Source organism: Chiloscyllium plagiosum, unplaced genomic scaffold (genome assembly GCF_037043375.1).
Source record: "Chiloscyllium plagiosum isolate Xiang-an unplaced genomic scaffold, Cpla_swu_hap1 HiC_scaffold_8, whole genome shotgun sequence".
Taxonomy (NCBI): domain Eukaryota; kingdom Metazoa; phylum Chordata; class Chondrichthyes; order Orectolobiformes; family Hemiscylliidae; genus Chiloscyllium; species Chiloscyllium plagiosum.
The window spans coordinates 36,048,081-36,063,796 of record NW_028270146.1 but is presented as its reverse complement, the minus strand read 5'-3'; the positions used below and the strand labels follow the sequence as shown (position 1 = coordinate 36,063,796).

The following is a 15,716-nucleotide window of genomic DNA, read 5'->3' as shown; positions in this document are numbered from 1 at the left end:
CTTCAATTTAAAATGTCAGTAATTTGATGCTTCTGGACAGATTATTTTCAGAACAAAAGGTTCATTCTTTCAAGAGGTACAGTGACATTGGGCTCCATGGTTTCTGCAGTCACTAAGAAAAGATCTCTAATTACCACACTACATAAAATCTCTTAATGCAGTGAAGGTTCACCCACCATACCTGACTTTGGGTGCAACCTGTTGCATTTAGAAATTGAACCAAAAACCCTTAGGCGCTTTTTGATGGAGTGTGTTGATGCTCAATGTTGCCTCTGTAAGGTAGGCCTATTGGATTAAGTGCAACCAGAAGCTGTCAGTGTTGATAAATGGCAGTGCAATGCTGGAGGGGAACTTGCAGGTGACCATTTTCCCATACATGTGTCACCCTCACAGGTCATTGTTTTGTGCTGTTTTTCAGAGTGGAGGCAGAAATTCTTTTCAGCAACTAAAGTCCTGCCCACCTGTTTTGACTTCATTTGGACCCCTAGGCTGACACCTTACGCAGGTCTAAAACAAAACTCTCACCTACAGCAGGCATGGGGTCTGCTTAGATTGACAAGCAATAAGCTGAGGTTTCCCCATGGAATTTGTAGGGCTGCCTCCAAGAACAGTCTATAATCTGGTTGTGGTGCTTGGCAGGAAATTCATCCAATACCCACCATTTGAATTTTTGATCCTGCCTCCTTTGCAGAGGGTGCGTGTCCTTATTTTGGCTCAGGCCATTGGGATGGGCTTCACAAGGGCTGGATTCTGTACTTCATCCCAACTTAAAATAATAAATTATTTGGGATTTGGAGATGCCAGTGTTGGACTGGGGTGTACAAAGTTAAAAATCACACAACACCAGGTTATAGTCCAACAGGTTATAGTCAGGACAACCACCTAATGAAGGAGTGCCGCTCCGAAAGCTAGCGTGCTTCCAATTAAACCTGTTGGACTATAACCTGGTGTTGTGTGATTTTTAAAATTATTTGGGAGCCTTCCCATCAACTGGCCTGCTGTTCAGCAGCCATTTTCCATTTGGAGGGGCATTGATTGGCTCAGGATAGGTCTTCTTGCCATCTCAGTGTGTCAGATTTGAGAGCTAGTCACTAGTGGGACAACAAACAGTCCCCAAACAAAGAAGTGGTTGTGGAGCTGGACTTCAAGCAATATTTAGGGTATTAATGGAGCCCAGCCAGTGGACATGGGGTTGGACATTGGGGTCTGCGCCCCCCCCCAGAAATGGAGTCAGGCTGTCCAGTACTTGACACCAGCCCCAACAATGAAAACTGCTGGGTTTACTATTGGGTGTGCATCTCTGCCCGTTGCAGGTAAAATGGTGGTAGGAGTGCCATGAGATCCAAAACATCTCCACTGCTCCACCCCTTATTGCTCAATGTGCTTTGTACTTAGTGTATGCATTATATCTTATCTGTGAGCTCTTCCCATCAGACTCCACTAGCAAGCTTACAATTCTTTGTCACTCACTATCCACTTCAGTGTTCCTGATTTCATAGAATCCCTACACTGCAGAAAGAGGCCATTCAGTCCATCGAGTCTACTGCAACCCTCTCGCTAATTTACCTTGCCTGCACATCCTGGGCACTAAGTGGCAATTTAGCATGACCAGGTCACCTAACCTGTATTTCTCTGATTCGGAGATGCCGGTGTTGGATTGGGGTGTACAAAGTTAAAAATCACACAACACCAGGTTATAGTCCAACAGGTTTAATTGGAAGCACACTAGCTTTTGGAACGACAATCACCTGATGAAGGAGCGTCGCTCTGAAAGCTAGTGTGCTTCCAATTAAACCTGTTGGACTATAACCTGGTGTTGTGTGATTTTTAACTTTGTATTTCTCTGGACTGTGAGAAGAAAACAGAGCACTTGGAGGGGACCCATGTAGACATGGGGAGAACATCAAACTTCACACACAGTTACCCGAGGCTGGAATAGAACCTGAATCCCTGGTGCTGTGAAGCAACAGTGCTAACCACTGAGCCGTTTTCCAATTTATAGGACTTTTGCTGCCCTGTGTCACGTGACTGATTATAAACTCTTATGATTTTGCCAATGCTAAGCCAGTTGAAATATGCATTTCTGTTCCATAGTAAGTGAAAATAGTCAGATGTTAATAACTTTTCTACAAATTTGGAAAAATGAGTCTCCATTTAAGATTTTAATAGCCCTGACAAAGGAACATGTTCAGTTTTCAATTCCTGCACAAAGCATCTTTCAAAACATTGTCATGCATCGGACTGGAGAAAATAATCATTTGCTGTAAATTTTGCTGTCTGAATATCTTAGTCAATTAAATCAACTAATCCACTGAAGAACTTTTCAAAATCCAGGAGTTCTTGTGACTTCTTTCTGGAATATAAGTGCGCATTCTCTCTGAATTAGGGAAGAACATCTGAGAAGTTGTCCAGTTTGAAAACCTAAGTAAAATGCAATATTGTTTTTGCCATACCTATAGGAAATTAAAGAAAAATAAACAATGATGTGGAGAGTTAGCTTAGCAGTGTAGCTTTAAAAAGAAATTGCCTACTCAGAGTTGAGTGGAACGAGCTGTTGTAAATAAATATGAAAGTATGAACGCCAACAATCGGCTGACCAAATTGGACATCTTGTATCTCTGGTTGTTTGTAGTAATCAGAATCCAGACCATTCTCAACCGGACAAAACTTGTAGAACTCGCACCAAATTGTTTGCTGCACATGTGATTCTGTAATTGGGTAGCACTTGCTAAATGATTCCAAATGTGCTGGGCACAGTGGTTAGCACTTCTGCCTCACAGCACCAGAGACCCAGGTTCAATTCCCGCCTCAGGCAACTGTAATTGTAGGAGAATGGGTCTGGGTGGACTGCTCTTCGGAGGGTCGGTGTGGACTTGTTGGGCCGAAGGGCCTGTTTCCACACTGTTTGGGAGATAGAGCTCACTATTGAGAGTAAAGTTACAAGAACTGAAATCCTCTAGAAGAAGACCGCTAGAAAACACACATGATATAAGCTATGTGACTTTCTCACAGTGTCAGTGGATGAGCTATATGTATATCATATTATAATATTGTTAAGCTTGAAAAACTCTGAAGTAAACACAACAGCAAACCTTAAAATGTTGTTTCGAGTGATGGGTCAGAGTCTCTCTATGCTCTGAATCACTGCAGTTTTCTTTCACTTTTTTATTTCTCCACAAATAGTTCCCTCAAGTTTGGGGGTGGTTTATGTTTCCAGTATCAGGATGTTTATCTGATAGAGCAGTGACCTCCGCAGTCACTCCGCTGTTCTACACTGGCTTAAATTGTTGCACCAGATTATTGTCCTGTGATGCAGAGGAAAGTTAACCTCCCTACCCTCACAACTGCCATTAACTCTGTGACAATTGCTCAAGCTTCGTTTTGACAATGTGTAGATGACGTTTGCATCTTGCATCTTGCTTACAAATAAATGATAAGGTTTTTTTTAGTCTCCTGCTTCTATCTACCTGATTTTCTGGATTGCAATTATTCTAAATGAGAAGCTGAATCTGCTGTTGATTCAAGCTATTGTTAGTTCAATCCCTAGAACCTGGCTCTTGGTCATATTCAGTTTGTCAGTCATGGGCATAACATTCTACCAATAGAAGCATCTCAGCTTAACAAATTATTTAATGTGAATAAAAATCAAAAGATCTGTGGATGCTGGAAATCAGAAAGGAACCGGAAATTGATGAAAGAGCTCAGCAGGTCTGGCAGCATCTGTGGAGAGAAATCTGAGTTCTGAGGAAATGTCACTGACCTAAAACATTAACTGATTTCTCTCCACAGATGCTGCCAGACCTGCTGAGCTCTTTCATCAATTTCTATTTTTGTTTGTCATTTATTTATTGTCATTAATCAGTGTAAAACTGACAGATAAAGGCAGCCTAATCTTGCTTTGTATTTGTGCCTGTTTCAAAAGTTAAATAATTTCTTTTAGATTTTTACAACATGCTACTGCAAGTGACCTTGAAAATAGATGCTGCCTGAATTCCTAAATTCAATGTAAAACTAAGATCTCCTCTTTTTGGTTAAAATTCTACAGACACCTATGCGAAGCTCTCTCTCCTTAACTCAGTCGGACAGGAAATGTCTCGGTGCAAGACTTCCATTCGGCGTGGTCAGCCCAACCCAGTTTACAAGGAGACTTTCATCTTTCAGGTGGCTCTTTTCCAGCTCTCTGAAGTCACATTAATGATCTCAATATACAACCGACGTAGCATGAAGCGCAAGGAAATGATTGGATGGATCTCCATGGGTCAAAACAGCAGTGGCAATGAGGAGCAAAATCACTGGCTGGAGATGAAGGAATCCAAAAGCCATCAAGTTTGCAGATGGCACACATTACTGGAATCATAAACACAGTATCGCTAATTAAAGACAGCTTAGTGGCCTTTTATCCAGACATCCTGAACATTTTCACCAGTGCAACAGGCTTCTATTGTACTTCAACATTCATGCCCTTCCTTAAAATCTTAAAATAGCCAAATCATTAAAGAATATCTTTAGTGAACAGCAAATTGCTTAGCCAACATAAGGAATTCTTTCAGGGATTTAAAAGCTATTTACATTAGCTCAGTGCCTGTGGAGGTGCATTATTGTGTCACTTTGATATGACATCAACAATGACAACAAATCAGTATTGAGGATGAGCAGATAGTACAAAGGAATCACTGTTGCCATAGCTATAAATGCATGTCATTTAAATCTTTAAATGGTCAATACTTATTGCAGCACCGTGCATGCAGAAATGAATTGGCTTTTCAAACACTGTCTTCGTACAGAACAGCTTTCTTCAGTCTATAATTTACTGACAACTAAAGCTACAAACTAATGCTGCTTAAAAACAAGTTTAGTAACCAATAAATCCAGAGTGAAGAAAATGAACAGCATCATTCAAAGTGAATCAGTAAGTAAAATGGCTCAATAAAATGTTTCTTCCCCAGCATATTCCAAGTGGGCATTCTCAAAAGGAGCCTTAAACTAGCTGTGAATTATTACAAAGTTCTCATTGCAGGGATGAGTACATCAATACACATCATCGAGGGCATTTTCCACAAATTGTATGCTATTTGTGGTTGCCCCTGTCAGTAAACATTTTGAACTTTTTATTCTTAAATCTTCAGAACCAGGTAAGGGTTAACAGAGCACCGAAAGTGGAGCCAATGAGGAGCTACAGAAGTGTAGAGAATGGAGTGCTAAAGGCCCATGTACATTGGGACATTTGTGGTATTTTGTGGAGAGATTTTGCTAAGGGCACACACAGAAGTAGATGGGTTCATGTATAGGAAGGTCAAGAATAGCTGGACAGCAAGCAAGAAAATTATCCAGATTATTTATAATTGGCACAACAGGAGTATTGCGGTTATGTGCCATGGCAAAGAACCAAAACCTGAAAATACCCCTCAAGCCACTCACTATCTTAAGGACAAAAGGGTAACTAGGGAGAGAATCGGGCCCCTCACAGATCAGCAAGGCGGCCTTTGTGTGGAGCCGCAGAAAATGGGGGAGATACTAAATGAGTATTTTGCATCACTTTTTACTGTGGAAAAGGATATGGAAGATATAGACTGTAGGGAAACAAATGGTGACATCTTTCAAAATGTCCATATTACAGAGGTGGAAGTGCTGGATGTCTTGAAACGGGTAAATGTGAATAAATCCCCAGGACTGATCAAGTGTACCCTAGAACTCTGTGGGAAGCTAGAGAAGTGATTGCTGGGCCTCTTGCTGAGATGTTTGTATCATCAATAGTCATAGGTGAGGTGCTGGAAGACTGGAGGTTGGCTAACCTGGTGACACTGTTTAAGAAGGGTGGTAAGGACAAGCCAGGGAACTATAGACCAGTGAGCCTGATGTCAGCGGTGGGCAGGTTGTTGAAGGGAATCCTGAGGGACAGGATGTACATGTATTTGGAAAGGCAAGGACTGATTCGGGATAGTCAACATGGCTTTGTGCATGGGAAATCATGTCTCACAAACTTGACTGAGTTTTTTGAAGAAGTAACAAAGATGATTGACAAGGGCAGAGCAGTTGGTGTGATCTATATGGTCTTCAGTAAGGCGTTCGACAAGGTTCTCCATGGGAGACTGATTAGCAAGGTTAGATCTCACGGAATACAGGGAGAACTAGCCATTTGGATACAGAACTGGCTGAAAGGTAGAAGACAGAGGGTGGTGGTGGAGGGTTGTTTTTCAGACTGGAGGCCTGTGACCAGTGGAGTGCCACAAGGATCGGTGCTGGGTCCTCTACTTTTTGACTTGTACATAAATTATTTGGATGTGAGCATAAGAGGTACAGTAAGTAAGTTTGCAGATGACACCAAAATTGAAGGTGTAGTGGACAGCGAAGAAGGTTACCTCCAATTACAACAGGATCTTGATCAGATGGGCCAATGGGCTAAGAAGTGGCAGATGGAGTTTAATTCAGATAAATATGAGGTGCTGCATTTTGGGAAAGGAAATCTTAGCAAGACTTATACACTTAAAGGTAAGGTCCTAGGGAGTGTTGCTGAACAAAGAGACCTTGGAGTGCAGGTTCATAGCTCCTTGAAAGTGGAGTCGCAGGTAGATAGGATAGTGAAGAAGGCATTTGGTATGCTTTCCTTTATTGGTCAGAGTATTGAGTACAGGAGTTGGGAGTTTATGTTGCGGCTGTACCCAGGATATTGGTTTGGCCACTTTTGGAATATTGTGTGCAATTCTGGTCTCCTTCCTATCGGAAAGTTGTTGTGAAACTTGAAAGGGTTCAGAAAAGATTTACAAGGATGTTGCCAGGGTTGGAGAATTTGAGCTATAGGCATATGCTGAACAGACTGGGGCTGTTTTCTCTGGAGCGTGGGAAGCTGAGTGGTGACCTTTTATAGGATTATAAAATTATGAGGGGCATGGAGAAGGTAAATAGGCAAAGTCTTTTCCCTGGGGTCGGTGAGTCCAGAACTAGAGGGCATAGGTTTAGGGTGAGAGGGGAAAGATATAAAAGAGACCTAAGGGGCAACATTTTTACAGAGTGTGGTCTGTGTATGGAATGAGCTGCCAGAGGATGTGGCGGAGTCTGGTACAATTGCAACATTTAAGAGGCATTTGGATGGGTATATGAATAGGAAGGGTTTGGAGGGATATGGGCCGGGTGCTGACAGGTAGGACTAGAATGAGTTGGGATATCTGGTCGGCATAGACGAGTTGGACCGAAGGGTCTGTTTCCATACTGTACATCTCTATGACTCTATGACTGCTGCACTTGGCATCATGATTCAGTTGAAAATAAAATGTGACTGTTTCTCTGCTTGGACATCTAAAAATAAGAATTGCCAACTAAGGTTGCATTGGATAGAACGTAGAACAGTACAGCACAGAACAGGCCCTTCAGCCTACGATGTTGTGCTGACCACTGATCCTCATGTATGCACCCTCTAATTTCTGTGACCATATGCATGTCCAACAGTCTCTTAAATGTCCCCAATGACCTCGCTTCCACAACTGCTGCTAGCAACGCATTCCATGCTCTCTCAACTCTCTGTGTAAAGAACCCGCCTCTGACACCCCCTCTATACTTTCCTCCAACCAGCTTAAAACTATGACCCCTCGTGTTAGCCATTTCTGCCCTGGGAAATAGTCTCTGGCTATCGGCTCAATCTATGCCTCTCATTATCTGTGAGTTGCTTCTCATTTTCTGAGAGTTTGCAACTGGCAACTTATAAAATTATCCTTGCACATTGCACTCTTTTCCTTAAGTCATCTGGATAGGGCACATTGATTTGTATAAATCAAGAAACCAACTGTGGAAATGTTTAAGTTCAGAGGGGCAATCACAATCCATTTTAGATAGCTCAGTATCATGGCTGCATCCACCTTGGCTCTACACAAGTCAGTTAAATATGAAATGTATTGAGGATAATATTTGTACTAAAAGATTTTTTTTTCAAACTGTTTCATATTTGGTAAATTAATGAGGAAATGTCACAAGATACCCAGTTTCTCAGAGCTTGTAGAAGGTTGCAGCAGAGAAACAGACCATGCCATTCTCTACCTGTGCATCAGGCCTTTTCCTGATAGAACTCCTATTCCAAACAGTCTTTTGTGGACTTTCCATTTGTTATTATCCTGTATTGTTTATTATAGGGACCAATTAGTTGGAGAGCTGGTTTGCGGTGCAGCATGACACCAACAGCATGGGTTCAGTTCCCACACATGCAGAGCTCTCCTTCCCAACCTTTCCCCTCGCCTGAGGATTGGTGACCCTCAGGTTAAATCAGTACCAGCTCTTTCTCTCTTTTTTTTTTCTCTCTCTCTAATGAGAGAGCAGCCCTATGTAAGACTACAGTGAGTTTACCTTTTTTTAATATCCCCTCTTTAAGAAATGTTTGTATTCCTTTTTTTAAGAGAATTATGAAGTTTGCTACAATATAATTCATGGATTAAAATTCAAGATGCTTGTACAATTGCAGCAGTGAACCACTAGAATCCTTATGCTTATTGACCCCATGTTTTTCCGTTTCTCTTTCCTCTATTTTCTTTTACCTCCTGCACACAAAAGCATGTTGTGAGAGGGTTTTAATTTACTAATTCCTCTTGCTGGTTGAGCCTGTGATGCCTGTATACTAAATCAAATTGTGCATCTGTTATGTAGGGCTGGTTGTAGCTCAATTGGTTGTACTCTTGCCTCAGAGTCAAATGATTGTCAGTTCCCAACTTGCTCCAGGACATGAGGTGATAAGGAAGCTGAAGGCTGATGTTCCTGTGTAGTACTGAGGGAGAGCAATGGTAGGATACTTTATCAAATCTAAAATCCCTCTACCCCTCTCCAGTGGATGCAACAGATCCCAAACCACTATTTCAATAAAAAAAGGAAAGGAATTATGTCCAGTATTTATCCCTCAAGCATGACAAAAGCAGATTATTTAAGCATTATCGTATTGTTCTTTGTGGGAGTTTGTTTTGTGCACACTGCCTGCCATGTTTTCACCACTCCCAACTGTTCAAAAGTGCCTCCTTGCTGTAAAGAGCTATTGGATGTTAGAAGGCCATGAAATGTGTTGTGTAAACGCAAGGCTGCCTTTTCTTTGTGTTGCAGCCTTTGCTGCTTTTCGATTGCATTATTTTTCAACCTCATTTTCTCTTTTTGTCTTTCCTGTCAGCTTTCTTCTCTGTGCTGCTGGGTCCTTGCTTTTTTCTGTATTCATTATGCAGTTTCTCTTAAGGGCTTCTTATTACTTTGCCTAGCCTTTTTGTAAAGCAAAAGTTGTCATGTTGGATGTGGAATTGCAGAACTGGCAATTTGTACACACATACAGTATCTGTGAGCAGCTGCAGATGTGATCTGGGAATCCTTTGGAGATTGCAGGTGGCTGGAGCTTGCACCTGAGCAGAGAGTTGGTGAGGGTAGAGCTGTATGGCTGAAAATGTGAGCTGTATGGCAGCTGCTACCTGTTACTGTGGTCACTTCCACTTTGAGCCATGCTATGTTTTATTTACTTTTTGTTACCAGTTGGGGCTGCAGAACAGAATGGATTGGAGCATCCGAATCAGTTAACAGGAGTCAATCAACTGTGACTACCATGAACCAATTGTTCATGAAATTGTTAACAGAATCAATGCATCAAAGAGTAACGGGTGGGTTTATGTGTTTGTGTTGTGGCATTACTCCCTGAGGGATATGACGGACATATATGTCAGGACTTTCGGGATGGTGGCCTTTCTATACCTGGCACCTGAAGAGACAATGGAGAAATGCATTGGTGCTTGTATGAGCTGGCCTGCAGCCACTTGTTGCCTTGAGAATCATTACTTGCACAGAAATGGAACTTTGAGTCCTCACTAGGAAAGAAGTTGTATTTCAGAGATTGGCTCCCAGCAGTACCAGGAGGTGCAGAAGGCAGGACTGTAATTGAAATCAGTCCCCAGAGTCTAGGTCTAAGAAATCTAGGGCCTGTTGTTGTTGGGCAGCTCCAGGCAGTGAGGCCCAGGGCAGTGAGCTCTTGGCTGGTGAGGCCCCGAGGGTGGGGGATGGTAGAGAACGAGCATCTGCCCAGGGCAGGGCTGGTAGGAGCAAAGGCAGCTTTCAATGTTGAAAAGAAATAATTGATGAATACCAACCTGACCTCAAGCCTGAAAAGTCTCACTTTGTAAGCTTCTTACATGAAGCTGAAAATTGAGGGTGTGTGGGAAATATCTTTTATGTGGTAATTGATTGGCAACAAATGCTTCAATTGTGGTTTTTTATAAAGATGGGCCAGTCTAGGCCTCGACTGTCCATCATGAAATTGCAACAAAGTTGGGGCTGGTAGGAAGACCATCCAAAGAATTTGATTAGATAGATTACCTACAGTGTGGAAACAGGCCCTTCGACCCAACAAGTCCACACTGACCCTCTGAAGAGTAACTCACCCAGGCCCTTCCCCTACCCTACATTTACCCCTGGCTAACGCACCTGACACTATGGGCAACTTAGCGTAGCCAATTCACCTAGCCTGCACATCTTTGGATTGTGGGAGGAAACCAGAGCACCCAGATGAAACCCACACAGACACAGGGAGAATGTGCAAACTCCATGCAGACAGTCGCCCAAGGTGGGAATTGAACTCGGGTCCCTGGCGCTGTGAGGCAGCAGTGCTGACCACTGAGCCACTGTGCCGCCCAGAATTGGCAGTCACCCCTAATTCCTGGCTTGCAAACCAGCGAGTGGGAACAGTAAAATTGTGCTTGTGAGGTGAATGGATACCACAGAAGTTCTTCTGATTGCTGAGCCATTCAACTTAATTGCAATTCAAGTCGTCTTCAAAACATTCGTGGGGTTGAGGTAGAGGGTGGTGGTAAGAAAATTAATGAACAAAACATCCTTTTTAAATAGAAAGATCAAAAAGAATCTTGTACTCAGCTATGCTCAAAACATATATGAGTGATAGTGGGAAATAATTTTCACGCCACGGAAATATTTTGTTTTTAGATATTTATCTCTAGTGAAACCTCTTACTATCAAGCTATTCATCCGGAATCTGAATTTAAGAAGTTGCCTAACATTTTTTACTAACCTAATATCAAATTTCATTATGTATGAATTGCAAATAAAAATAACATATCTGTGCATATTTGTACAAAACGCTTGGAGAGAGGGTAATTGTGCCATTAACATTTTGACCTGTTATTTTTCCTATCTTTCTCCTTCAGCCATCCTTACAATTGCCTGAATACGCAATTGTGTTTGCATTGGGCTCAAACATTTTTGCTAAATTGAAATGTGATGGCCTGTTAAAAAGAAAAGCCAACAATGGTATAACAGCATGTTTAAGTTTATTATGATTTGTGACCCTGCTTCGTTTCTACTTGTCAATAAAGTTGCTGGGTTGCAAGGTGATGTAAACATCATCTATTACTAATCGCCTGCTATCTACTCAGCAGTAATATTTCAGATCAATGCTGCTTATTTTTTTTCTTAGAATCAATAATTAATAATTCTGAGCTAATAAATTGTGCTTCTTTGTCAGTTTTGAACTTTTCAATCTATCATAACAATGAACATTTAAATGTACACTGAAAATCCATAGAGCGAGCAGACTATATATTCTATATGTTGAAGCCAGGCTTGTGTCTTACATTAAAAGAGAACACACTCAAACCAGGTTCAAATTAAACGCAAGTCATCTGGAAACCTAGTTAATCTGATGGTAACCAGGAAATCATTGTCAATTTTTGTGAAAATCCATTTGGTTCACTAATCTCCTTCAGGGAACAAAATCTGCCATCCTCATCTGGTGTGGCCTACATGTGACTGCAGACTCACAGACTTAATTGCCCTCAGAAATGGTTTGGCAAGTCATTCAGTTCAAGGGCAATCAGAAACAGACAAGAAGTGCTGGTCTAACTAGCAACACCCATATCCAATGAAAGAAATAAAAATAGGACATACGTTCAGATTTAATTAATCTAGTGATTGATTAAGCTAGTTCACAGAATGAGACAATGAGGCCATTTAGCCCACTGTGTCTATGCTGATTGTTTAGAAAAACTAGCCAATTGGAAACTCTCTTCTGCCTCTATTGTTTCCCTCCAGTACTTCTCCAATTCGCTTTGGAAGTTCTTGTAGAATCTACTTCCATCACTCTTTCAGTCAGTGCATTCCAGATCAATGTACCTCATTGCACAACTTGTCATTCCTGTGGTCTTTGCTTCATCTGCAAGTTATCCTAAATCTGTATCCTCGGTTTATTCACTCTTCTGCCACTAAAAATAATTTCTCATCATTAACCCTCTCAAAATGCTTCATAATCTTATGGACCTCAATTAAGCCTCCCCTTAATCTTCTCTGCTCTGATGTCGTACATATTAAATCATGGATCTGTATGTCCTTGCTACTGCTTGCAATCAAAGCTTTTCACTGTACTTAGGTACACGTGACTACAATAAATCAGATCAAATCTATGCAGAGATGACACCATCTTCTATGATTTCAACAGATTTTATTTACAGTGCTTTAAAATGTCTATCATGCATTTGGGGTCTGGCTTTCAACTCTTTCTGCAATTTGTTTACAGTACATTTCTCTGAGTCCATACCCAGGCTTAACTAACGAAGCACAGAGAACATCAATAATAACCAGACTTGCATAATCAAACACGACAATTCAACACAACTAGAACAACCACAGCTTCTCTATTCAATCCATGAACCAGAACTTCTGTATCCTTGGTACAATTATAGTAAACCTCCTCCCAAACCTAAATAAACTGTTTAAAGGGAAATTATTGGTACTTGTGGGAGGTAATTTCTGTACTTTGAGTACCTTCCATGCGAATTGAATTTTCAAATGGTGTATTTTAATTTTTACAGTGACTTAGTGTTCCAAATGTTGACAACGCCACTTTAAAATTACTGGTACAATTGACTGCTGTGCTTCAAATGAAGTAATCTTTCTTCAGTCAACTATAAAGCTTTTTTTAAGTTTGCAATGCCAGGCACCACTTTGGCCAAAACAGCCTGTACATGATCCTTGCTGGTAGTGCTTTGAATCAGGCATGTCAAATGGTGCAAACTGATTCATTCTAGAAAACATTTATGCTTGTCAAACTGAGATAATAGTACTGAGGGAAATGGAACACTTTCTTTATCAAGTAACTGAGGTGAAGTTAGGTACTGCAAATTATCCTTTTGCTGTGCCCTACCAACATATACGATGAGCTACTTGCTTCCACACTACACTTACTTTCCATTTCCTATGCAATTCTCCTTTGGCCTGTATAAGGACAATTACAAATTAATATTGAATTTGAAGTTGTGCTAGAGGGCCAGGGACTGACTAAAATTATTTTATAGAGAATGTCATACAGCCAGCAAAAGGAATTTTCAACCCATCATTTCAGGATGCATTTCATAGTTGGTCCAAGAATTTGAAGGTCAGTGTCTAATACACTGTGCCACTAAGCTATTATTATATGACCCACTGTGGTATATGCTTGTTTTTTCCCTCCCTCCCCCTAGGGAAATACTTTACCATCTTATCTTAAGCACAGAGTCAACCAGTCATTGCTGCAGCTTGTCCAGTTACAAACCAATGTGTCAGTTCTTAGTTAGGACTGTTTACTGTGAGCCCAATTAACTAATTTTTGTTGAAGGGATGCTCTCTTGGATTGTGGCCATTGTTGTTGCACAGTAAGGGAAATGAAATGCAGCTGAGATTCAATTAAGTAGTTAAGCACATTTACTTTTCCTGTGAAAGCATTAATCATAAGCGAATTTCAGAGCTCCATAAATAAAGCTTGATTTATTTCATTACGTCATGATAAGGAGTGAAATAAATTCAAACTAAGATATATTTGCATTTTAATGTAGTTCACTTTGAGTTCTTTGGCAGCATTCTTGCTTGGTCATTGTATCTTTGTAATAATGTACAAACATGCCCTATACATTGTACTTTCTGTATGACTTGTGTTTATTTTTTATTCCACAACCTTCATGCTGCTTGTCATTAGTACAGGTTTAAAGACAAAGACATTATCAAACCAGAGCTTATTATTTTCCTTTTATTTCGTTTTTAATATCCAATTGTTGTCCTTCAGTTCATCATTAATGTGTGGTATTAGGGTAAATATAAAAACGGAATTAATACCAAAATGAATCAGAATTTAAAGTTATGTTCTGTATTCCCTGATGATATTTATTACTTGCTATTATTTTGAGTGTTGATCTTGGTAATACCAATGGTATGATCACCTGTCTTTTCATACAGAAGAAAAAGCATACTGCCTCAAATATTCAAGTATCATTGAGTCACCTTGGCCATTTCTGATTTGTTAATTGATTGTTTAGTTGCACTGCTTGACCATTTACTTAGGCAATGATTAACAAACATATTGTCCACAGTCCTTTTCACAAAGCCAAGTGGTGCACAAGGTAATCACTGGTGTGATGAAAGTTAGAGAAAAAAATAAGTTAATTAAAATCTGCTTTAATTAAACAGGCTGATAAATGTGTCATGCACTTCTGTCCACAGCAAAACCTTTTATTCAGATCAGGTATGTCTTCTGACATAGTGAGACTATGAAAGATGTTTGCTCTGCCCTGCTAAATTATTGCTGAAGGAGTGTTATTTTGTTTCAAAATTATATTGTTCCGAAATATCCTAAAATCAATGGCATTTTATAAAGTTCTGCTGCCATTGTGAGATCATAGGAGCAATACTTTCACTTCAGTGAGGATATTGTTGATCTGTGCAATGTGAGCATTTTAGTGTCAGTCACATATAACATAACAATGAACCTATCAATTCCGATTTCTTGGCTAATTCAGCATGCTCTAGTCTCTTCAGGGAGACTAAATGGCTTTTAAAATTCCTGTTCTGAAATATGAAACCAGTCAATAGGTCAAATACACATCTGATCGATTTTTCCCATTTAGTGAACAAGAATCCATAGTACTTGTTACAGGTGTATGCAGTTAATGGTCTTGAAAACAGATTTCAATGCAGTTTGCATGTATATTAATCTTTATGCATAACCTGGTTTGGAAAATACCTATATTGCATGCTTATTGTAAATCGAATGTATTTACTTTTATATATTACAATAAAGGATGATACTTGAATTGCAGTTATGTTGTCAACTTTTCAAAAATCCAATCACATTTTGTAGAACTACAAAAGAAGATATCTCTTCATTTTTCTATTAATAAAAAGCCCTGCTTGAAAAGTAACATTTGTATCTCCTATTACCGTGTGGAACACCATGTCAATATGAATATGTTGCTTTTTACACTGTCTGAATAAACATATATCTATTAGAACATAGAACATTACAGCGCAGTACAGACCGTTCGGCCCTCGATGTTGCAGCAACCTGTGGAACTAATCTGAAGCCTATCTATCCTACATTATTCCATTTTCATCCATATATTAATCCAATGATCATTTAAATGCCCTTAAAGTTGGCAAGTGTACTACTGTTACAGGCAGTGTGTTCCATGTCCCTACTACTCTGAGTAAAGAAACTACCTCTAACATCTGTCCTATATCTATTGCGTTTCATTTTAAAGCTATGTCTCCTCATGCTAGTCATCACCATACTTGGAAAAAGCCTCTCCCTATCCACCTTATCTAACCCTCTGATTATCTTATAGGTCTCTATTAAGTCACCGCTCATCTTCTTCTCTCCAACAAAAACAGCTTCAACACCCCCAGCATTTCCTCATAAGACCTTCCCTCCATACCAGGCAACATCCCAATAAATC

The 15,716-nt window shown here is 40.3% G+C and overlaps 1 protein-coding gene across 6 annotated transcripts in view; it reads left to right on the top strand.

Moving 5' to 3' along the window:
* The window catches only part of syt16 (synaptotagmin XVI), a 194,610-nt gene extending 179,531 nt beyond the window's left edge, over positions 1 to 15,079 (top strand). For all 6 annotated transcript variants that reach the window (XM_043697225.2, XM_087989703.1, XM_087989702.1 and 3 more), the window contains one exon: positions 4,046 to 15,079. In XM_043697225.2, coding sequence (XP_043553160.1) covers positions 4,046 to 4,359 — 314 coding nt within the window. In that variant the 3' untranslated portion in view covers positions 4,360 to 15,079. The remainder of the gene's footprint in view (positions 1 to 4,045) is intronic.
* Positions 15,080 to 15,716: the final 637 nt, after the last annotated feature.